At 49.0% G+C, this 22,279-nt stretch overlaps 11 protein-coding genes across 11 annotated transcripts; 5 read left to right on the top strand and 6 right to left on the bottom strand.

The window, feature by feature from the left end:
* Positions 1-2,297: 2,297 nt before the first annotated feature.
* On the bottom strand, positions 2,298-3,059 carry BU24DRAFT_127423 (uncharacterized protein). Its single transcript, XM_033520968.1, has 4 exons — positions 3,022-3,059; positions 2,852-2,973; positions 2,717-2,790; positions 2,298-2,653 (listed from the first exon to the last, which is right to left on the bottom strand). Exons 2-4 carry the CDS (start codon positions 2,900-2,902, stop codon positions 2,413-2,415), a joined length of 366 nt encoding a protein of 121 aa, XP_033388141.1. The 5' UTR covers positions 2,903-2,973; positions 3,022-3,059; the 3' UTR covers positions 2,298-2,412.
* Positions 3,060-3,451: 392 nt separating this feature from the next.
* On the top strand, positions 3,452-4,540 carry BU24DRAFT_431467 (uncharacterized protein; the record flags this gene model as incomplete). Its single annotated transcript, XM_033529871.1, has 3 exons — positions 3,452-3,473; positions 3,612-4,066; positions 4,145-4,540. The coding sequence occupies 3 exons, from the start codon at positions 3,452-3,454 to the stop codon at positions 4,538-4,540; spliced, it is 873 nt and encodes a 290-aa protein (XP_033388140.1).
* A 380-nt stretch (positions 4,541-4,920) lies between these two features.
* Positions 4,921-5,340, top strand: BU24DRAFT_406419 (uncharacterized protein; the record flags this gene model as incomplete). Its single annotated transcript, XM_033525765.1, has 2 exons — positions 4,921-5,119; positions 5,231-5,340. The coding sequence occupies 2 exons, from the start codon at positions 4,921-4,923 to the stop codon at positions 5,338-5,340; spliced, it is 309 nt and encodes a 102-aa protein (XP_033388139.1).
* Positions 5,341-5,798: 458 nt separating this feature from the next.
* Positions 5,799-6,852, bottom strand: BU24DRAFT_386915 (lytic polysaccharide monooxygenase; the record flags this gene model as incomplete). Its single annotated transcript, XM_033524947.1, has 4 exons — positions 6,439-6,852; positions 6,288-6,382; positions 5,926-6,236; positions 5,799-5,877 (listed from the first exon to the last, which is right to left on the bottom strand). Exons 1-4 carry the CDS (start codon positions 6,641-6,643, stop codon positions 5,799-5,801), a joined length of 690 nt encoding a protein of 229 aa, XP_033388138.1. The 5' UTR covers positions 6,644-6,852.
* Positions 6,853-8,828: 1,976 nt separating this feature from the next.
* BU24DRAFT_419414 (WD40 repeat-like protein) lies at positions 8,829-10,533 on the top strand. The gene is made up of 6 exons (XM_033527210.1): positions 8,829-9,105; positions 9,159-9,272; positions 9,327-9,366; positions 9,428-9,523; positions 9,572-10,161; positions 10,213-10,533. Exons 1-6 carry the CDS (start codon positions 9,096-9,098, stop codon positions 10,347-10,349), a joined length of 987 nt encoding a protein of 328 aa, XP_033388137.1. The 5' UTR covers positions 8,829-9,095; the 3' UTR covers positions 10,350-10,533.
* Positions 10,534-10,988: 455 nt separating this feature from the next.
* On the top strand, positions 10,989-12,691 carry BU24DRAFT_342034 (allantoin permease; the record flags this gene model as incomplete). Its single annotated transcript, XM_033523300.1, has 4 exons — positions 10,989-11,180; positions 11,254-11,544; positions 11,596-11,709; positions 11,765-12,691. 4 exons carry the CDS (start codon positions 10,989-10,991, stop codon positions 12,689-12,691), a joined length of 1,524 nt encoding a protein of 507 aa, XP_033388136.1.
* Positions 12,692-12,779: 88 nt separating this feature from the next.
* BU24DRAFT_127332 (EPT/RTPC-like protein) lies at positions 12,780-14,398 on the bottom strand. Its single transcript, XM_033520967.1, has one exon. The coding sequence runs from the start codon at positions 14,217-14,219 to the stop codon at positions 12,867-12,869; it is 1,353 nt and encodes a 450-aa protein (XP_033388135.1). The 5' UTR covers positions 14,220-14,398; the 3' UTR covers positions 12,780-12,866.
* A 1,984-nt stretch (positions 14,399-16,382) lies between these two features.
* Positions 16,383-18,390, bottom strand: BU24DRAFT_431462 (uncharacterized protein; the record flags this gene model as incomplete). The annotated part of the gene is made up of 2 exons (XM_033529870.1): positions 16,383-16,394; positions 16,447-18,390. The coding sequence occupies 2 exons, from the start codon at positions 18,388-18,390 to the stop codon at positions 16,383-16,385; spliced, it is 1,956 nt and encodes a 651-aa protein (XP_033388134.1).
* BU24DRAFT_419412 (uncharacterized protein) lies at positions 18,237-18,925 on the bottom strand (the record flags this gene model as incomplete). The annotated part of the gene is made up of 1 exon (XM_033527209.1): positions 18,237-18,925. A coding segment is annotated over exon 1 (383 nt), but the record flags the coding sequence as incomplete, so codon positions are not given.
* Positions 18,926-20,775: 1,850 nt separating this feature from the next.
* BU24DRAFT_127284 (uncharacterized protein) lies at positions 20,776-21,825 on the top strand. Its single transcript, XM_033520965.1, has 2 exons — positions 20,776-21,743; positions 21,793-21,825. Exon 1 carries the CDS (start codon positions 20,872-20,874, stop codon positions 21,679-21,681), a length of 810 nt encoding a protein of 269 aa, XP_033388132.1. The 5' UTR covers positions 20,776-20,871; the 3' UTR covers positions 21,682-21,743; positions 21,793-21,825.
* Positions 21,722-22,244, bottom strand: BU24DRAFT_127289 (uncharacterized protein). Its single transcript, XM_033520966.1, has one exon. The coding sequence runs from the start codon at positions 22,137-22,139 to the stop codon at positions 21,762-21,764; it is 378 nt and encodes a 125-aa protein (XP_033388131.1). The 5' UTR covers positions 22,140-22,244; the 3' UTR covers positions 21,722-21,761.
* Between the last annotated feature and the right edge of the window lie 35 nt (positions 22,245-22,279).

Genomic DNA, 22,279 nt, shown 5'->3' with positions numbered 1-22,279 from the left:
TAGAGGATGAAGTTCCACGCATTCGGCCCACCAACTTTCCCGAAGTGAAGATTCGTCCTCCCAGAAGCTGTGGTTGGGTTGAAACTCTTCCAGCACATCTATTGGCGCTAACTTGGCATGTGCTATCCAATTCTCGAAAAGGTATGCGAGGTGTTCGAAACCCGTGTCGTCATCATCTGCATCTTCATCTTCATCATGCTCTGTGTCGTCCTTTGCATCTTCATTGTCCAAGTTGGTCTCCGATGTTTCACTTCTGTGGTCCCCAACAGACCTTTCTTCATCGAGATCAACCTGACTTTGATTGTTATCTTCGTCGTCCTGTTCCCCTTGTTGCCTATCCTTTGAATTTTGGATGCTATGGGCTTCCGTTTTCTCGAGGACATATTCCAGACATCGCAAAGCGATGATGCCATGCTGGACATCTTTCAGTTCTAGGCTTAAAGCCTCTTTCGCATGTGCTTGCAAATGTTCTTGCGCAGAAATATCCAGCCACTCCACCGTCATATTGTCTTCGTCCAGTTCATATCCTCTCAGGGTGAGAAAAGATCCACACCGGACGATATACGTTTTGAGTATCTCAAGATCATCGCGATGATCCCTTGGCAGATCCGCCATCACGGCAAGTTGGCGCATGGTAGGCGCATTGATCGCAAAAATAAGGCACCTGAGTATTTCTTTGGTATACTCGAGCCCTTCGGAGTCTTCTTTCAAGACACGTTCGCGAACGTGTGTGAACATATCAGTAAGTCCGTACGGAAAAGACTCGAGCAGTGTTCGAACCTCAGCATGGCTCGTTTTTCCACTAATCTTAGCATTCTTGAGCTCTTGAATCACCAAACTCACGTAAATAAAGTTATCGTCTGCGCGTGAATGGATGTAGCGCTTCGCAAAATATCCTAATGACGGACTGAGCTCAAGCTCGTCGACTCGTGCCGAGATGTCCGCTCTCAACGCACTGCTAACATAGATGGCATTATCCTCGTTGCTCAAATTGATCTCTCCAGCTCGTTTCGACAGATTTTTCTCAATCTCGGGTCGCCCTGACCGGTTAAGCAATAACCATTGGATTCTGGGGGTATCCGGCTGTCCACCGGCTGGAGATCGGGCTCCGATAGGAAGACCTTCCAACAACTGGAAGAATTCGGCTAGTGATTCCTTGGAGAGTTGTTCAAGTCCATAAATAACCACGTAGATGCGCTCAGGGTCAAGATCATTTGCCATCGCCCAAAGAGCGTCCCATAGAGCGGAAACCTTGTTGAACGCCTCTGCATCGAAATCCTTTGGGCCGCCCTTCTTGGTTGAGTGGGTATCAGACAACAGGTGCACTGCTAGATCCTGATTGACAGTAATGATCTGACGGATGATCATCCGGAGAAGGCGACTCAGAGATCTCCGGCTTTCCTCTCCTTGGTCACAAAAGAACGAGGCAACAATAGTGTTTTGTGAATCCTCTTTGTTAAGGTCTTTGATCACGGACGAGGCAATTGCACCTTGGCCCATGCCAGCCTTACCATGAACCCAGAGGAATGGGGATACTTTCTCTTCTCTCCAATTGGTGTATTGTTCTACGCCGAGAACCCATGAAGGTTTCTCCACGGGACCCTTATAATTGCCTTTCACTGTTGAATCAATGTCTGAGAAGCCTTTTCCGAGCTCATCAATGATCGCATGATAAGTCCGATTGCTGATCAACGCCTGTCGGAGGGCTGTAACTGTCAGTAAATGCCAAGCGCCCTTGCAGTTTGCTAAGCATACCATTTTGGCGAGACTTGATGATCAGGGGAGCCTTTTTAGCGGTTGCGTGAATTTCGTTTGCAACTGAGAGGTAATTTCCATCTTTTGGACCGGTGTATTTGTTCAATGCAAAATGATCCGACGCAAGCTGCAGGCTCTCGACACCTGGGTATGTCGCCGAATCTTTATCGACAATGAGTTCCTGTTCTCATTAGTACACGACTGTAAGTTTATATGAGGGTACAACAAACTTGAGACTTAAACGGTAGGCCTTTCACAAAGAGCGCGGCCAAATCACTCTTCTGAGACTCGAAGAAACAAAACACCCTTATTTGCGCCGATGTAATCAACTTTACGAACTCATCGAGCATGCGCTTCAGAGTATCGGAATCTTTCTCCAAGAGTTTGAGAAGGCTAGTCTGCACCCCCATTCCAAATGTTTCGGCCATTCCAGCGAGGACTCTGGCCTTCTCGGAGGTTTTCGTTCCATTGAACGGTGTACCCAAGAAGATGCATCCCGCAACATATGGGAACACACTAGGAAAGGTGCCTTGCCGCAATCGAGCTGATAGGAGTGTCTTTTCCAGAACGATTCCTCCGAGGCAATGGCAGACAAAGATAATGGGCGTCTTGCAATCGTCCTTCGATATAACATTAGATAAATCATCTGATATGAGGTCACAGGGGATTCAAACACACGCCTCTCGTTCGCTTTAGTTGATACAGTAGCTGGTCAACGACATTGTCTAATTGCTGATCAACACTACCTTTACCGAACCACTGGCTTTGGTACTGGAAAACGCTGATACGCGCATTTGGGATCTTGCGACCCAGCATAGTGCTGTCACGCAACCAATGCACCTTGTCGCGAACCCAAGTCCATTCTGGATTAGCGCCCAGCCCGGGGATGGCGACGATACTGTATTCTCATTGAGTTGCCGTAATCAAGAATTACTGAATCTTGGATTTGATAGATACTTACTCTAATGTCAAGTCTCGTGATAGCGAAGGCTCTTCGGGATCAGGATACACTTGCTGTAGACCAACATTGATGTGCTGAATTGATGATCAGCACGGCCCATTCCCATCGTAGTGCATTGTGGGAATTCGGACTCACCACCGGATCGAGTTTCGAGTGCTTTGCCTTTCTGTTGGCAGCGGCAGCCATCCTATCGTTGCATCAACAACACTCGTATCAGTGCTGTAGGACGCTTTATTCTCAACCACACGTTATTGAGACTGGGAGTGTTTTAGCGGTGTGATCGGAAGTGGCAAGATAACTCATACTTTAAGAGGGAGGGCCTAATAAGGCGTGCGCCCCTTTCTTGAGAGCAGGTCTAGGTGCACAGAAGTGGTCCATCGTCCAGGTCCAATGGGGATAAGATGAGTTTTTCTCCCAGTTTGGGGGCCAAATAAGTGCAGAAGAAATAGTAATTACTCAGTAGATGGATTCCTACCTAAGACGTTTGGGGCGGATGGAGGATCCATTACAGTGCTGAGTGTACACTGTACAGCGTGGACTCGCGTGGAGTGGCCGCCTGCAACTGCAGGGGTTAGTCTCCTGGGGGCTGATACCCCCTCCAACTTAGTCGATTCTCCCGACGACTGCTCTTCGCATATCTTCTCCCTGCTCATCAACCCCCCAGGCCCAGACTGTATCGCTCTTGTTCCTATACAGAGGATCTTGGTGAACTCCGGTCCTATGAAGCTGCCTATCATGGCCAGCGACTCCGAGGTGAGTGACTCGGAAGAATAGGAGTTTTAAAATTCCCGGGACGCGCTGATCAGAGAACAGAAAAGTGGGTCGCTGGAACCTCCATTCCAAACTCAACTTTTGGAAACCGTCAAATCAGACCAGGGCGGTGTTGAAGTAAAAGTTCCTCTTCTGCCAACGACCTATCGAAATCGGCAGCATATGGTACGCCTCGTTAAAGCCGATGTTCAAGCATTTCTAGAGTTTGAATTGGATGTGACGAGGCTAAATGTCATCCACGATTGGCTCTGGCTCGTTGGCCTCCCTACATCACCACGAGCGTTGCATTATCAGCGTCTGAAGAAAAGAGAAATCGTAGTTACTGAGCAACTAGACCTCCACCTTGTTTGGAGGCCAACTCGCATACTCATTAAGCCTCTCCCACGGTTCCTGCTGTGTCCGCAGTTTTGGCAATGCAGTATCTGCCCTGACCGCGACCTCTATTGCGTCGCATTGGGCTTCCTTTTGTCTTACGTTGCTCTCATTGAACGAGAAGTGGACTTCCATATTGCACGCAGCCTAGATCTCATCCCGTCCGACCTCACCTGGGCTGGTTGGCTTGCGCTTGCAGAAGAGATTGTCATAACTTCGGCACGAGCAAATGCATACTTGACCTCCGCCTCTCCAGCCTCAATGTCATCCGTTTCCTCGTTACAGTCGCACACCCCAGTAAATCGCCGGTTTTTCTATGGAGAACTGCGGCTCGGTCGGCTGAACTGGATCTATCGCCTCGTGCTTGGAAAGCCACGAGGCTATCTGAGCGGATGTACCACTTACGGAGCGTTCATGAGAGATAATGTCAACTCCCTGATCACCCTGTTCGCATATACGACCATAGTCCTATCCGCCATGCAGGTAGGTTTATCTACCCAATTGCTAGCGGACAACTATGCTTTCGGCATGGCTTCCTACGTTTTCTCGGTCTTCTCGATCTTGGCACCTCTGAGTGCGATTATGATCATCGTCCTGCTCATGGGCTTTATTTTCATAATCAACCTTTTGCGAACATTAAGAATCCGCGGAAAGCGTATTCGGCAAGGTGCTGGAGTTTGAAGGTCAGGTCCGATTTCTTCCTACAGCCGGTTGAAGCGAGCACAAATTTGATGTTCGTCCAACACGTTTCACTCCAAATGTGGTCCGTAGATGATCACACTCCATACCCCGATCCGGTCGGACGATGAAATAATACTAGGCAATATGCTCGATGTCGATAGTAGACTGAGTACAGGAATATAAAGTTGCCTTTTGCATTGTTCATCGATCATCCAACTCATCGATCATTCATCTCATCAATTCGAACCATCGCTTCTCAAAAGTCTTTCCCTTCTCTAAACCAATCACTCATTCATCTCTTTTAAACTAATCATTTTGCCTATCACGATCTAACCATTCATTCGTCTCTTTCGAGTCAATCACATATTTGTCGACAAAAAATGAAGACCTCTATCGCCGCTCTTGTTACTCTGGCCGCTTTTGTTGCAGCATCTGGCAATTTTACGAGCAGTACGGAGAAGGCCTGCACGGGCGGGAAGATTATCCACTTTTGGATTCCAAAGAACGACACCAATCCATGCCAGCCATTGGACAATATCGGGTCACTCAGGGTCACCGATCTTGATCCTGGTTGCAGATGTATGTTCACCCTCCATTGCCCCGAACTATATACTTCTCCGCCCACTTATTATACTGACATCGCGGCCATATCGATTTGTGAGAATGAATAGTTGCTAACAATGAGCATAGTTCGCGTCTTTGGGGATCGTAACTGCGATGTTGTCGAGAAGCAAGCTAAATTTGAAGAGTGTACCCAATTCGTCAACAATACAAACTCCTTCATCTACGACTGCCAATAATCGCGACAGATGGATCGAATATACAACCTTGCTGGCCAAGTCAAGATGGGGTGTTGAGCAGTGGCTGTTTGTTCGTTCACGAGAGATTGTGAGCCAACATCAATCAGGAAACTTCCCAAGTTATATGATCGAGGAGCATAGAAAGCGGATATTGTCCCTCCCATTACATTCCTAATTTCAAATTGTACCAACAAGTAAAAGTTCATCAATACTTCGCTTCCCCGTGACTAGCAAATATGCAAAAAAGTAACCAATCTACAAGTCGTCCGTTTAAGAATGGTTAGGCATCACAATCTCCTCCACTGCACTAGCGTGATGAAACTGATAACTTTGTACAGGATGAATTGGTCTGGTAGTTCTATAGAAGATGCAAGTGCGATTTATGCCAATATGCTACATGGTTGAAAGAAGGAGTGTCGTGCGACACTAAGTAGGCAAAGCAAGTGTACTAGAGTTGCTCAACCAGAGTAGACAGCTGGGCCGGGGCTGGTGTAGGTGAAAGAGCTATCATAGATAGCCTTGGTGAAGAGGGGATCACTATTCATCGTTAGTAACTGTCGTTGAGATTGTTTTACTTCAACTGACCTGAGCTTGTATGCGCCAGGGAAACTGACACCAGCAGGGTTAGCAGAACCACCGCCAGTAACGTTGATCTGGAAGCAAGTGACGTAGGGTTGAGGCTGTCCGGCACCGGCGTGGAGAGCAATAGCCTCTGCGCGGACGAGGTAGTTTCCAGAAGCGATGTTCTTGGGCACGGTGAAAGATCGCTTGCCACAGTTGGCATTGAGGATCTCTGTTCCCCAGGTTGGGGTGGATCCCTTGTAACCATCTTCAGCGACCTTGAAGAAAGAGCCGCTGTTAGCAGTCTTAGCATCGGCAACCTTTGCCATGTAGATCTGGACATTAAAGTAAGTACGGTTTTTTCAGTCTGCCATGTCTTTACTAACCAGGACCGGGCCGTAGTGGTTTCCACCGATAGCTGGCTGGCTGCATGAGCGCTCATTGGGCTGAGCATGCATTTCGACCGTCAAAGAAGTTCCGGCTAGGGCACTGCTTAGTACATGTAAGATTCCTAGATCTTCTTCCCAGGAAACACACCAGCGACGTCGCAGACATTAGCAGAGGCTGCTGGTCCACGGCCACAGAACATGTCGGAACTCGTCAAGCTCGTAATGGGGTTGTTGTCCTTGACGACTCGACTGCACTTTGTAGCCTGATCAGTGCTACCGACCCACAGTTGCTGCCATGTTGAGTGTGCAGAGACGGATGCAACCGCAGCGAGAAGGACAAGGCCGGTCTTCATGTTGGCGAGTGGTAAGTATAGACAGCGAATCCTGAGACTGTGAGAATCGAGAGTGCGATGAGATCAGTGATGCTTGCAGAAATTTACAAGAGAAGCATGCTTCCTATTTATCTACCATTGGAAACAATGCCTTCATGGTTGTTCTTGCTTCGGTATGTTAAGGTCCGTTCATCAACGTGTACCCGGGCCGCAGTCCCTTCGATATAAACATTGATTGATACAAGATTATCCTGTTTCATCGGGTGATGCTAGGCGCAAATCCAGGTGGCAGTAGGTCTCAACGGCTCGATCACGACTGGTTGGAACATAGATTCGCGGGGTGCATTTGTGGGGAACATTAATCTATTATACTCGGCTACGAGCAAGCCACGGATCAAGTGACGGCTAATATGCCAAGGATTTATATGAGGATGTTATATCCATGAGGCTCATTCGCTTGGTTGCGAGGCCCGATCCAGGGCGAAATAATCGCCGCCCAGCGTTGGGCACATAGGTTATAGGGAATATATCTTATACTGGAAGCCGTGCAGTTTGGTATATACCGGCCGGTGTGACGTCGTTGATCATGCAGATGCAAGTCAACTCCGTATCGAATTGACCAAGGACCTGGGAAGTTGTGTAAGCGAAGCAACTAGAACGTGTTCGATATGCCTTATGGATATCCTTGGTTCTTAGCTAAGACAACCTTTCAGTTTCACACCGTCTGGATTGGACATGGAGGCATGGAATTCTATTAAACCAAGCGAATAAACATATCATTATGAAATCTCTGAATCCATGCGCATGGAAATTCACATTTCTTCGTGCTTCAATGTGCGGATTGAGAAGTATGCATATAAATCATGTAGGCTTCGTTAGATAATCCTAAGTAATCATCAGTGCTAACTTAGAACCAATGATAAATATGTTGCTGAGAATCTAACTGATACTGCAGAATGAATTCCAATACTCGAGGAAGATTGTCTCGTGCTTCGAGTAGATACTCAATCAGAGGTACTGGTACCACACTCACTTGGGGAAAAAGCACTAAAAAGAGAATGAATCTGAGTCCAGAAACAAGACTGATGTGAATCAGTTAGCGTAGACTGGCAACTCTGTGGAACCTCTGCAGGCACTATTTGATAGCACAGTATGTATGGATCTGAGGAGCTATGTTTTGTGACTCGATGCCGCCTCAGACGAAGGAAAAAGAGGCAACACAACTTCATGATACACTGGCCTTGCTAAAGCCCCGATATTGCAGCCCTTCATCTAGGCCAGTCAAGTTCAAATTGATCACCCCATGGCGGTTGAAGAGCGCGCCTCTATTACTCTCAAGAAATTCTTGTCTTCAACTTCTCGAAGACTCAGAATATAGATACGATCAAAACTCAGGAAGCCACCAAAAGTTGACTGCCATGTGTAAGATCTCGGAACACCTTTACCAGCTCACTAGAGTTTTATTTCACCGTGGTATTATTGTGCAGAGGAAATGAATACATCTCTCATTAGGGGTGAAGACTTTAATCCGGCAGAAAACTGCATTGATCGCAAATGCATCACCAAATTGGCAAGGCTAAACCCTAACTTCGCACAGAAAATTGATGGAGATGGCAGTAATTGTGAGAGGAAAACTGAGCTTTATCTCGCGTGAAAATTTGTATGCTTGGTGCCGGATAGACAATTTTGGCTCTTGAGCCAACACTGTCCTTGTTCTTGCAGAGAGAGCAGTGCATTCAACTTTTGGATTCGAGTGCAACGTCGTCAAGGCATAAGAATTTAGAGCGTATTTGATTTTTGGTTGTCTTTTCCTTTACCTGTATGCCAGTGGAGAGAATTCGACACAATCCAATGAATGAAACGTGCTACGGGCCTGGTTCGTTGTTCTACATTGTGACTTGCGCTGCCCAGATATTGTAGGGCACGAGGAATACGCACAGTTACGTGGCATTGACGGTCAGAAAGGGAGTATAGGTATATCATAGGATGCTTAACTCCTGTCTAGAATGTGTAAAAACGTTTACAAAAGACAGGTGCATGCAAATGTATACCTACCTACGCAAGAGGAGATAAATAAATAATAGGTGGCAGTACTCAGTAGGTCGGAACATAATTACATACGTCCTAGTGGCATTTCAGTGAGGCTAACTTCTCTGGGTAAGCTCCGAGCTTCATCACCTCCGTAGCCACAGCCATTCAATCACTGGAGTCCCTTCTGTTCACTGCTCGAGTCCTCCCAATCACTCGAACACAACCCTTTCACGACGTTACGATCCTCTTAAATATCTTTTCGCCTTGTCACTCCTTGTCTTGTATTCATATAGACTCCTGCTCCCCAAGCTTACCCCTTCCATCCCTTCCAAGCCACCAATTTCTGCAACTGTTTCATCCTTGAACAACCCCACTAGACTCGACTCTTTATACAACTTGCGTGCCCAGCATCGCGCTCTGCTTCCACAACAACAATACCAACATGGCGACTGGTATATTACTTTCTACATCTACCAATCATTTTCATCATACTTACCGCGCATAGAAACCACAAAAGTCGTACCCCTGACCTGCCACGGTCATTCCCGTCCCGTTCCTCACATCCATTTCTCGGCCATTACTAGCGAAGACCAATACTACATCATATCCGCATGCAAGGGTACGCAAGAGAATCTGGAAGGATTATTTGCGGTTGAGATACTGACATGATTAGATGGCAATCCCATGCTGCGCGACGGTATTACCGGGGACTGGTGAGGACCATCCGTGATCCAGGGATAAATAATGTCATCCGGAGAAACTGACATATGATAGGATAGGAACCTTCCTCGGTCATAAGGGAGCAGTTTGGCAAGCTAGATTGTCTGCTGATGCGACACTTGCTGCGACGGGATCTGCGGATTTCTCTGCGTAAGTTTGCTCGGTCACCTGTCCCCAGGAATTACTGACACCCAGCAGCAAGGTTTGGGACACCAATACCGGAGAGGCTCTGCATACCTTACAGCACAACCACATCGTTCGTGCAATCGCTCTTCCGAATCAGCCAAGACCTCAGATCCTAGCGACTGGTGGAATGGAAAAGAAGCTACGCATCTTCGATCTATCGCACACCTCCTCCTCCGCCGATGGATCTTCAGGCGCGACGCCTCCAAGCTATGAGATTGGAGCGGGCGTGCACACTGGCACTATCAAGTCAATTGTCTGGGGAGCCGACCCCAACATCCTCATAACCGCGGCAGAAGACAAGAAGATTCGCTGGTGGGACTTGCGAACCCAGACCACAATTGGGGAATACGCAGTAGAGGGCCCAGTTGGCACGTGCGAGCTGGACAACACATCGGCAGATGGTACTCTCAGCGTTGCTGCTGGAAAGAGCGTATACTTCTTCAACAGCGCATCTCCAGGCGCGCTCTTGAAGAGCATCAAGACATCATATGAGATTGGTAGCGTGGCATTGCATAGTGGTGATAGGAAGTTCGTTACTGGCGGTAGCACGCAGAACGACACCTGGGTGCGAGTATGGGATTTCGATAGTGAGAAGGAACTTGGTATGTGGTGCCACTCGTGAATATCGTATCTTTTGCTAATCAACTTGGTAGAAACTAACAAGGGACATCACGGTCCGATTTGGTCGGTGAGCTATTCGCCAGACGGCAAGCTGTATGCCACTGGCAGCGAAGACGGAACGATTAAGCTGTGGAAGCATACAGCCGGACCGTATGGACTTTGGCGGTAATCTGCATGCGGTGGGCGTCTATGTTTGTGTTATCTGATAGCAAGGCTATCCCCAGAAGATTAGCATATGAGCCGCATGAGTCGGCGTGAACATGTCCGATACCCATAGAGCCAATTTTAGGAAACTCTATCAAGCTCTACCGTGTATTGACTATCCTATTGATATGTATCTGCTTACAATCTCGTCCTATCTCGTCTCACCTTTTGTCAAGCTTCTTGCAAATGGCGTGCCAAGTATCGGCCGTAACCGAGGCGGGTAACCCCAGTAATCTATTTACCTGATTCGGCCATCCGAAGGGATCAACATCACAGAACACGAAGACTAGTAAGGGTCTTGATAGGAATGACGGAGAATGCATGATAAGAGCGCGTCTACAGAGGCGGGGGTTTTCCTCGGATTATTATCACGCCTGGCAACTGGGACGATCCTCGGATGTAAGGAGGGGATGGTAGAAGGATAAGAAGGACGGGCTTCCCCATGTTGACCGATCGTTTAACGTCCAACGACCATATTCGTGGTGCCAATCATACGTCACTCTTCCAACAACACTGGACGTCCTGGGCCTTCAACTCGTCAATCACCGAAGGCATATTCTGCAACAAGCCTGCTTGGCCAAGTTCAGCTAGAAACAAATCAAGCATGGGTGAAAAGGAGGAGGTGATTGCTCCAGCACCGAGCATGGACATTGACGAGGGCCAAATAGCGGCGGAGAAGCAGATGCGGGATATCGGAGCCGATCTGTATCTCGAGGTCCAACAGTACTCAAGGGAGGAGTTAGACGCTGAGCGGAAAATCGTTCTGCGGAAACTCGATTGGGTCATCATGCCCATGGTACGCACCCTTTTGAATTCAATGAGTGACAGCATACGGGACAGCAGAGAATAGCTGACAATGGATAATACAGATCTGTATGACATATACCATCCAGTTCCTTGATAAGCTGTCCCTGAATTATGCATCGGCATATTCCTTAATTCCCGATCTTGGGTTGCAAGGACAACGGTATTCTTGGACGGCAGCCATCTTCAACTTCGGTTATTTGTTCTGGGCCATGCCGGCCAATTACCTCATTCAGAGGCTTCCAGTCTCTAAATACACTGGTACCATGATCCTTATCTGGAGCATTCTTCTTTGCTGCCATGTAGCTGCGAAAAACTATGCGGGAATGTTGGCGCTTAGGTTTTTGTTGGGAATGGTAGGTCCATCTCCATTGGGCTAACGATCTGGATTCTGATACGTGGTACAGTTCGAGGCAAGCATCTCGCCTGCGATTATGAACATTGTCAGCATGTTCTACACCCGCGAGGAGCAACCGCTTCGCATGTGTGTTTTCCTAGCATTCAACGGCATGGCTACAATGGTATGCACACCTCTCCTGGTAGTCATTAATCTGTCACATCGCTTACTTTCAATAGGTTGGTGCTTTGCTCGGATTCGGACTTGGACACGTTGAATCGTCGACCATCAAATCGTGGCAGCTCATCTTCCTCGTCATCGGCCTGATCAACTTTGTCTGGTCCTGGGTTTTCCTCTGGGTCATGCCTGATTCGCCCAGCTCGGCCAGGTTCCTCACGCACAAGCAGCGCATCGTGGCCATTGACCGCATTGCAAGCAACATGATCGGAGTGAAGACGAAGCAGTTCCAATTTTCCCAGGCGATTGAGGCTCTTCTGGACATCAAAGTTCACTGTCTCATGCTGATCGGTATGGGCTGCGGAGTTATCAACGGCGGTGTCAGCAACTTTGCGTCCAGCTTGATCAAAGGCTTCGGCTTCTCTGGTATCAACGCGACATTGTTGCAATTGCCAACGGGCGCTTTCGAGTTCTTCCTGGTACCTCTATGTGGTCTCGCAGCGGGATATTTCAAGGACTCTCGTTGCATCATTTTGGCTCTTATCTGTCTTCCTCCGCTTGGTGGCCTTATCGGCATCCGTCTGACATCCCTGGATCATAGATGGAGTCTAGTAGGCTGCACATGGCTCCAGTATCTTATCGGTGCACCTGTCATCTTATCATGGAATCTCCTGACCACCAACATTGCTGGACATACGAAGCGATCCACCGCCAATGGACTCTGGTTTGTCTTCTATGCCGCAGGAAACATTGCCGGAGCGAACATCTTCTTCGCGAGGGAGTCCCCAAGATACTATAGTGCACTCACCGGCCTTATTGTATGTTACGGAGGCATGATCGTAATCGCCCTCTTCCTCATGGGGTGGATGGGGTGGCAGAATAAGAGCAGGGATCGCAAGTATGGCCCTGGCGAGGACGAGCAGGCCGTGGCGGATGGGTTCAGAGATCAGACTGACAAACAGAGTCTGCACTTCAGATATGCATTGTAGATGGCTGCATAGATTTAGCGTTAGTATACCACCAAGATACCAGGACATATGTTTTAGAATAGATTGAACCAAGACTACTACATTTTCGATGTGTAGTATCGCTTTTATGAAAACTGTCTCTCAAATGCTTTCGCTTGAACCATATAAAATACAAAAATATATGTAATGAGTCCATTCATGGGGTGTTTGCTTTGATGTCAAGCTTCTCCATGCTTTCTACCAATCCATCCCCACTATGCTCTTTGCTCTGCGCATTCCCGTTATGATGCCCAGGCGCATATCCAACACCCTCACATCCACCTTCATCATCAAAACTGACGTTCAGCAGCTCTGCTGCCACCCACTGTGCTGTCTTCGCATGAAGGCTTGGCTCCACCAGCTGGCCCTCTTCGCCGTTCTTCATCCTTCTTCGGCCTCCATTCACCTCACTCTTCCCTTCAGCCAGACCCTGAAAGACGATAAGCTGGTCCCTCATCCACTCATCAACGCAACCCTCATGGTCCAGCTCCGCTTTCATATCCAGCAAAACCTTCCTCAGCATCTCCCTGGCAATTCCATCCGTCTTGCCCGCCCGAACACCTCTGTCATACAACCAATCGCGACCCAACTTCATCCCCGTCGATGTCGTCGCAACAACAAGCAGGTAATATCTCTTAGCATCCCTCGAATCTTCAAACGAAACCTCCATCTCCGGTTCTTCATTTTCCGGTCCCACATCAGGCCAGGCAGTCCTCGAAAATCTCTCCCAGGCAACCTCCACCTCATCCCTGAAATCCCTCTCCGACCCTCCAGGCGCAAGAATCGTGAAATTGACCTTGACAAGGCTCCCCCGATCAACAAGCCTGAACGCGGGAAGCTTATCTCTCAAAGTACCAAACCGATACCGGACCCATCCAAGACTCGTGCGCCCCTGACTCCAACCCCTCGAGCACATGACCTCGATATCAGGAATCCCGATCATCTTGAGCATCGGAATGAGCACCTGCGCGGTGTAGTCGAAGCTAGGACTATTCGAAACGTTCGTGCCGCCCGTGATCAGCAGCTCGAACTCCTCCTCTATCTCCCCCTCCCCATCGTCTTCTTTCTCTCCACTCTCTTTCCCATCCGCCGCCACACAGCAACCCCCGAACATCAAAAACGGCAGCACAGCCTGGAAAACAAGACTCACGCTCCCGGGCGTCGCCTGCTTGATCTCGATCTTCCTCCTCCTTTTCCTCGAGTCCCCCTTTGCTTCCACCGATCCCCCAAAGCCATGTCGTTCCCGCTCGCCGGGCGAAAACACAACCTCCTTGCTCCCCAGCCCTATGCCCTTGACCCCCGCGCCTGAGGCCGCGGCGAGGAATTGTAGCGAGACCAGGTGCTGCGCTTTGAGGCCTCCTCCACCGGAGCGGTTTCCTCGGATGGAGGTCACGTGGATGGGTGTGCGGAGGAGGGAGGAGAGGGCGAGGGCGTTGCGGAGGAGTTGGCCGCCTCCTTCGAGGGTTGTGCCGGGGAGGTGGATTGGTTGGGTTGTGTTGGGGGGTGCCATGGTGGTGGTTGTTTGTTTGTGGTTGTGGTCGAAAGGATGTTGGAGATGATGGTTGGTTGTTGGATGGAGATGGGTGAGAAAAGTGTTTATAGGTATGACAAAGTTCTCGCCTAAATGACAATGTTTTGTGCTTTTTTGATGAGAGCTCTTTGTTATGATGTTCACACTGTTCACTTATCCAACTAATTTTTGGTTGAAGCTGATGATGACGCCTAGGACTGAAATCAGTGAATGCAAAACCCACCGCATTGAATGGTGCTCAATATGCCAAGCACCTGCAGTGAAATCGAACGATGACAGGACGTTGAAGGTTTAACAATTGCACAATTGGTGCAGCAGTACGGAGCAATTTGGGGTTCAATTGCTCGTTTCTAGACTGTGTAAACAAGCGTCAGAGTCATACTCGTAGTCATGACAAGGTTCCACCAGTGTGGCGCTGCATCTTCCTTCCCCCGCGATAATCCCTGCAACGTCGACCATTGGAGGGGAGGGTATGGTATCACACACACCTTGTCTGCCTGATGCAAGATGAAATGCAAAAAAAGACTCATTATTATCGAGAATCCCCGCGTCTACAACCATCACGTCCCACTCGCTTTCTTCGCAGCTACGAGAGATAGTTCATCCAAACGACTAGCGCAATTGATGTAACATCAACCTCGACATCCTCTCAAACTACTACGAACACGAAAGGACAGAACATAAACATTGATACCACACATCAACCCAGCTACGCTGTTCGCTATGGCGCAAGCGAATTCTCGTAACCTGCCGATCTAATCACGATCCCATAGCCATCGGACACCTGGCCTGCAAAGCCCTCTTAGACCGTGGCTACCAGTACGAAACAGACTTTTTGCGATGGGCAGGGAACTTCGAGGACGTGCGAGGGCCGACCAAATGTCAAGTCCTCATCGACTGCGCCTTTCCAGACCACGGAACGAATCCAAAAACCGAATTGACGTGTTACAATGCGGTGTCGGAGGGAGCTGAGATGTAAATCAACCTTAAGGTCAAGTCCCAGTTCGCTGCCGAGTCATATGCTGACGGAAGGAAACGAATACATAGAACTTTGACGCGCTTTGAGGTGTCGCCGATGCTTTACAATCAAATTGACCGTAACTTCGCCTGGGGGAGAGGCGGGCCTTACAAGAAGGAAAATAGAGATGTTGAAGGCACAGCCATTGAAAATCGTCATGGCACAAGTTGATGTCATTGATATTGATGAGTTAGAGTATTACTAGACACCTAGGTACCCAGTCACTTGCACTACGTCGTGAGAGAAGTCCTAAAACAACGATCTCTTGGGCGACTTTCCTAGTAGGAGAACTAAGTCTTTAAGTTTGAAGATGGAATATACTGCGCGCAGAGGGAGGAGTACGACATCCATACCTTTTTCTGTGTGGAGGATGATGGTTTGGTATTGATGTGGTGTCGTAACTTAGTTCGACTTTATCTGATGTGCTTTGAGTAGGTGTTCAATGTGGTTTGGTGTTGATTACTGGCCCCAGGAACGGAAATTCGTTCCGTGTAAGGAAAGGAGATGAGGAAAGGGGAAGATTCAGCCGCACTACGTCATTGTGCAGGGTCTGAAGCGATAAGCTAGGACAAGATGATTATCGATTGGTAGAGCAAGGGAAATGTATTCCAATAATGATGTTCATTTTCCATTCTATCTATCAATACAAATGACATTTTTTTTGGCTCTTGAGCCATCTTGCTTTTGGCCAAGCACATGTATAATGTATGTGAATTCATGGCTCAAGAGTACCACACCAGCCAACCATGCCAAAGGAACGCCAGTAGATAGCCAACGAGAGATGTACGAGTTCGAAATAATGCTCCAGTGCTATGTGCTCTTGTATGCGGATGATATAGCAAGTGGTGACTTGGAGAGTAGCACATAGGCATCCCTGTCGTAATAACCAAAAAAAGATTAACCAGTAAAACACGCATGGGGATGCGAGAAATAGAAACGATGTTGGCTATGCAGTCTGTCTGCATATGAAAATTTTTGTTCAAAGCTTCCCCTTTTCAAACGCCGTAAAATATGATGATGAATATGTATGGGTATGTACGCGGTAGAGGAAGCGGCAGTAGTCGGCGGGTATTTACAACAGAACATGGGTGTTATAGCGGACTGATAGATCGCGATCATGCGAATTACCAGGTTTCCTTTACAAATAATCAGTATAAAGAATCTCGATTCGCGAGGGGATACACTTACAGCAATGTATTGACGATCTTCCTTCTTCTTGGCCCAGAATTCCTTCGCCTCAGCCTCGCTAATACCACCCTTTTGCATGGCAACATCCATCAATGCTGCTTCAACACCCTCACCCATACCCTTGCTGCTTCCACAGACAAAGATACGGCCGTCAAGAGCATTGATAACGAACCAGACAATATCAGCCTGGAGTCTGACCTCGTCCTGCACGTATTTGGCGTCGGTCTCTCCAGCGACACGAGTCTTCCGACTTTGGACGACCTTCTTAATCTCACGTTCGTGATCTCCAAGTTCGCCAGAGTAGATTTCATCAAGCATGGAGTCACGAACACCTTGAATGAGCCAGATCTTGTTCGCGCAGTTGGCGTTCTTGAGCCTGTTAAGAATAAAGCCTCGGAAGGGAGCCATTCCTACGCCGGCACCAATCAACACCATCGGGCCGTCACCGCCGAAGTCTCGAGAAAGGGGGTTCGCCATCAATCCTCGGAACATGGGGATGCGGAGATTGAGTATCTCACGAGGATCGATGCCCTCGGCTTCGGCGTTGATGAAGGCTTGGGCCATGCGCTCCATGAAGCCACTGCCAACACCCGTACGGTATCCTCCATTCGCGTGCCAATCGGGAGTTTCGTGGATGGTCACGGCCATTTCGATAAGTCGGCGGTCACCTGGTAAGCCGGGACGAGCAGACGAGATGTGAGGGTCATTGGATAGCGAGTAGAAGCGGGGCATCAATTGGTTGAGTACGGAAAGGAGTTCAGGTAGCGGTGGCTTTGCGGATGGAAAAGCGGACAGAAGCTGGGCGATGGTAAGATGTGAAGTTGTTCGAAGGTCGCAGAATGCAGCCTGTCCCTCTGCAGATGACAGGTAGAATAGGATCTTGCGTTCGTTGGGGTCGGCCGCGTGTTCGGCCATGACACGGATGAGCTGCTTAGTGGGAGGATTGGACTGAATATCGGCACACCAGGTCAAGAGCTCACGGCGTGTAGTGACAAGCTCGCGTGCTTGATCCTCGCCCCAGATGGTCGGCCAGCGACCGGTGGTGGTCTTGAGCGTGACCGACTTATCGCGAACGAATTTGGGGATGCAGAGCACGTCGAAGAGTTCATCGACCATCTCGGTAGAATTGGGCGGGCAAATGCCGATCGCACCCCCAACCTTGAAATCGACACCATTCTCGTCAGGATAATCCGTCACATCCAAATCGAAGTGGAAGGTCCGCTTCTCAGCTCCGGGCTTGGTCAGCTCTCGTGCGTGGTAGAGGGGTGCGGAGTAGACATCGTATGGTGGGTGTGGCTGCACGTATGTGGGTGGCATCTTGTGGACTGTGGAGACATGATTGGTCTCCTTGGAAGGAATTGGCTCGAAGGACATGTTGACGGGAGGAAGATCGAAGGTATTGGTCAGCGGGGTGTTGAGGGACAATGGTCCCAGCTTCAGGTTCAAGCTCTTGAAGGCTTTGGTGTCTGGAAGAACGACAGCCTCGAAGTCTGGGGCAGATGTATCAGGAGCCGATGTCTTGAGCAGACAGCAACCTCCACCGCAGCATTGGCTGATGAGCTGAGTAGCCGACTCGCCCTCGCCCAGTATTCTTTGAATTTCAGCGCGAGATTCTGTGATCAGTGTTGTAGAAGCCCGTCGGGGTCGAGATGATTGTTGTTCGTTGAAATTGACTGCAGCCGTAGGGAGATCCTGCAACTTGTCAATGATCTCATCGACCTGTGGTTCTGTGCTGGGTGTAATGGGCGCATCGGAGTCGCTGCTGTTGCCGCTCCATTCAATCGATTCGCCGGAGGATCGTGGAGACATTGAGGTGTGATCCCGTGTAGGTTTGATGGAAAGCTGAGGTATGGCTCGTGGCTCAGAAGGTATGGGATCTTGAGGATGCGATGTGGAGGTGGTAGGAATGCTATGGAGAGCAGCTGGCTGTGTTGCTGAAGCCATTGTGCGAAGTAGGGGAGGAGAGGGTCGATTTAGGAAGGGTGGTGAAGGTTTTGTGGATAGGAGTACAAAGGGCGAAGATGAGCCTGATAAATTAAGCCATTAATGTTAGCACATATCTGAGTCAGAAACACGACCAGCACGGGTAGCCATGGTCGATTGAGAGAGTGATGGGCAGTGACGGTGTGCCGGAGATCGGGAGAAGTGGGCAAGGGCAAGGGCATGGGCATGTGCAAGGGCAGGGCCAAGCGGAGAATAGCGGAGAAGGGAATAGGAAAAAAAGGGAAAGGGGACGGGCGTGGCTTGGTGATGCTTCGAAATGCGAATAATGGCATCACGATGTGGAAGTAGTGTGGGTGGGGGAAGAGGTTGATGTTTGGTAAGCCAGCCAGCAATCGAGGGGGTTTCTTGTTTGGTGGTGGAGGAGGAAGTGGGAGGAGGTCGTGGTGGTAATCTGATCTGACGCAGTTCTTTTTGTGAAGTGTGTGCATTATCAGATCGTGGGGCGGGTCGAAGGATTGTCCAAAATGTCGGGAACGGGGGTCTCCTGAGATGAACACGAACTTACCTCGCTCTCTCTGTTCACCACGATGTCCCAGACGCCTTTTGCTTGTGATAATTTGTGTCGTACCGGAGAGGGAGCCAACTGATCGTGCTAGTGAGGTGGGTGGCGAGCGAAAATTCGAAAAGAGTGACAGCCGCGGGTGTGCGCGCTGGAGAATGGTGACCGACACGGTGGGCAGATGTTATATGGATGCGCGAGCGGAGGCCGGATCGCGGTCAATTCAAGGATCGGGTCATAGGACGGATAGGAAGAAGGGGGTCGGTAACGATATAAGGCGATTGACTGTTGAGAGGGTGGGATGGATGAGGAGGGAGGACGGGAACGATGGGGAGGAGGAGGAGGAGGATTGGGTGGCGGCGGAGGGAGAGTCTAGAGAGGAGCGACGCGACGAGAGACTAAATTAGAGGGAAAGTAGGAGGAGTAGGAAGGAAGAGTTGCGAGTGCAAGTGGGAGTGTGGAGAAAGGGAAATCTTTTGGTGCAAGTACGAGTAGTTTACGGGTACTTTGTTAGATACGAGGACGAGGACGAGGACGAGAGCGAGTAGTACCTAGGTGGTCGGCGATGGGCGAAAGCGGGTGACTGGATGCGAAAATAGGATGATGAGATGAGATGAGATGAGATGGTGAGCCGAGGATGGTCAGGTTAGTTAAGGTACGAGCAGGCAGACATAACTAGTAGGGTAACAAGGTTAACATTGAAGAACTCCGATCATCTATCTACATGTGTTAGTTACTCTGCTACGAGTACGATGGTAATTGCATTAGGTATCCGAATAAAAAAATCATTATTATCCATTATCAGCTCTACCTACAGGTAGTGGGTACTACTATACAGAGTACTGTACTACATCATCACCTGAACCAAGATTGATGCACATGGCATTACCAACGCATTACTCACACAGACAAACTTGCAACAACTATTAATTCTCCCTCTAACCGATCATCAATTGATTACCCATCCACATGAGACCCCGTCCGCTTTATAACAGGACATACAGACATTTACACATATGTGCGGAATGTTCCCTTCTCCGTGTAAAGAAGATGAGTTTGTCACTCGTCGACACTGATTGGCGTGTTCTCTGGCGTATTCTGGACTTTTCTTCGCACGTTTAGAGATTGTCTAGCTACCTAGTTATCCATCCGTACCAGACTCCGCGTTCTCTTAGTCGCCAATGGCCTTCCCCTCCCTACACCTCAGACTTTGACTGCATCTACCGATAACGGCCACCGAACCTGGCCCTTTTCTTTTCTTTCCTTTCTTTCAGGTTCAGGGTCCAGTCATCTCCACGGAGTATTGAACACGCAGTGCTCTGTGATAAGATGCCAATACGCAATCAGAGATATTCCTCGTAGATAAGGCATCAATTACTCTATACAGAGTAATTGATGTGACAATAGCTCATGATGATAATAATGACAATGGATCGCTGCCCGATTTGGGACCTCTACGTATACATGTTCTGGCATCGCCGAATCAAACAGCCGGCGGAAAGCGGGACTTCATCCGTCTTGGAGGGACTTGATCCCCTTTCAGGTTTGGATATGTAATTGCATGTTCTATCGGGGTGGTAGAATTGCGAATTGTACAATACCTGCAAGCATGCTGCCCTGTCATGGGGGGCGGCGCAACCCGGTGGCAGTTCATCGTTGCACGACATCCAGCAATGACAGTACCAATCCTTTATTTCCCTCATTATCTGATCCGACATTGACATTAACATTATCCCTCTATCCGATCAGATAGTCAGACGCATGTAACTCGTATGTAGTGCAATGTGCATGCAGAGAGAGACCAACATGCTTTTCCCATATTACTTTTTCGGCTGCTTTTTGCTTTTCTCCCCTGCCACGCACGAAAAGCCGCACCCGGCTGTCGGCGACAAACGACTGTTGAGCGCCCAAATGGAGATATCATGAGGGAGAACAATTACAAAATAGACCGAAGAGCCTCGTACGGTGTAAGGTTGTACAACCAAATGATGACCAAAGCGAGCGCCCAGAGCGACATATCCGGAATCCTGCCAGCCATGGCTATCCATCAGCTGTTAAGGCTCTGCCTCTCCTCGCGCTTCTGTCTCCTGATCTTGAGCCTCCGCGGGTGCACGTCTTCCGCAGCACACCGCTCTACTCGGTGTCTCTTTCTCTCTTGTCTCTCCTCTCCTATTCGAACATCTGAAGATCGACCCAGCACACCTGATGTCAACCAATGTCTCATGCCTGGAACGAGTTCCGCGCAGGCAAGCAAGTTGAGGCGTCCCATCCCAAAGCCTGGGCGGAGCTCCTCCCTTCCCCCAATTCACAGTGACATACCAGCCTCATGCCCTATCAATAACGACACAACACACAATCAATCCCCGGAAACACAACGCCCCTCATATCATCATCATATCGTAAGTATGCATGCCGTCGACACTCCACACATACATGCATGCACATACATCAATTGGTCCCGGATTGCAGCGACTCTTTCGCAATTCCTGCAGCATATCACGGCAGATGCGCGAAAACGATTTGTCGAATCGACAGTCTCCGCCTGGCCAATGACCGCTCTTGAACCCATTTGCCGCAACTTTTGTTCCTCTGCAAACTCGCGATTTGTGTCGTGCCGCGGATCAGGTTGCCGGATAAGGTGTTACCCAACGTCTTGCGCTCGCCCAATCAGCGTTTTCGTCCTTCTACTGCCGTTTCTTCGACTGTTAGTTGTTTGCGAAGATGGTGTTTGATCGACAGAAACGGTAATTTTCTACACATGCCGCATTTTCCTCTCACGCTTGTTACACGCATGGTAAATGGATACGATGGCTCACATGGCCTTGTTACTGACTGTACAGTAGCTTCGGTACGTGTCTGTAGCCACAACAATCCACACTCCGTCCGTACTTAGGGAGTATCTAAAAATACAACCATCGTGACCTTTCTTCCCCGCATCCAAGCACCGTATACATGTATTTCCACATTCAGAATGACTGGAGCCGCGGTACGAATTGCTACAAAGTATAACGACATGCCGAATAGATGCATAGCAGCCAGCCCCACCACCACATATGTACACGCGCTTTCTTTCTGGAGTAACTGTATCCCAGACATCCCTTCGAAGATAGAAGTGGAAGGGACATGCTGTAACCGACAGTGCTATCGACAGCATGACTTCAACAAAAAGACATTCTATTGGACTATGCATACATTTACTAGAACAGTTGAGGTCGAACTTTGACTAGCCATTAAGATGAATGAATGAATAAACGAACGACGTGCACCCCCACCACTACTTTGCCAGCACGGGTAACCATTGCGGCACGACTAAGCCACGGCCACGGCCAC

Source organism: Aaosphaeria arxii (assembly GCF_010015735.1).
Source record: "Aaosphaeria arxii CBS 175.79 unplaced genomic scaffold BU24scaffold_2, whole genome shotgun sequence".
Lineage (NCBI taxonomy): Eukaryota > Fungi > Ascomycota > Dothideomycetes > Pleosporales > Aaosphaeria > Aaosphaeria arxii.
This window is presented reverse-complemented; position numbering and strand designations above follow the sequence as displayed.

Excerpts from the sequence above, each read along its gene's own strand:
- BU24DRAFT_127423 (XM_033520968.1), bottom strand. The coding sequence starts at position 2,902 with ATGGCTGCCGCTGCCAACAGAAAGGCAAAGCACTCGAAACTCGATCCG. Across the intron at positions 2,791-2,851 it reads ACTCGAAACTCGATCCGGTG|CACATCAATGTTGGTCTACA; the intron begins GTGAGTCCGAAT and ends TCATCAATTCAG. Across the intron at positions 2,654-2,716 it reads TCACGAGACTTGACATTAGA|TATCGTCGCCATCCCCGGGC; the intron begins GTAAGTATCTAT and ends ATGAGAATACAG.
- BU24DRAFT_127332 (XM_033520967.1), bottom strand. The coding sequence starts at position 14,219 with ATGGCACCCCCCAACACAACCCAACCAATCCACCTCCCCGGCACAACC.
- BU24DRAFT_419414 (XM_033527210.1), top strand. Across the intron at positions 9,524-9,571 it reads GGATCTGCGGATTTCTCTGC|CAAGGTTTGGGACACCAATA; the intron begins GTAAGTTTGCTC and ends GACACCCAGCAG. Across the intron at positions 10,162-10,212 it reads CGATAGTGAGAAGGAACTTG|AAACTAACAAGGGACATCAC; the intron begins GTATGTGGTGCC and ends TCAACTTGGTAG.
- BU24DRAFT_127289 (XM_033520966.1), bottom strand. The coding sequence starts at position 22,139 with ATGCATAGTCCAATAGAATGTCTTTTTGTTGAAGTCATGCTGTCGATA.
- BU24DRAFT_127284 (XM_033520965.1), top strand. The coding sequence starts at position 20,872 with ATGAGGGAGAACAATTACAAAATAGACCGAAGAGCCTCGTACGGTGTA.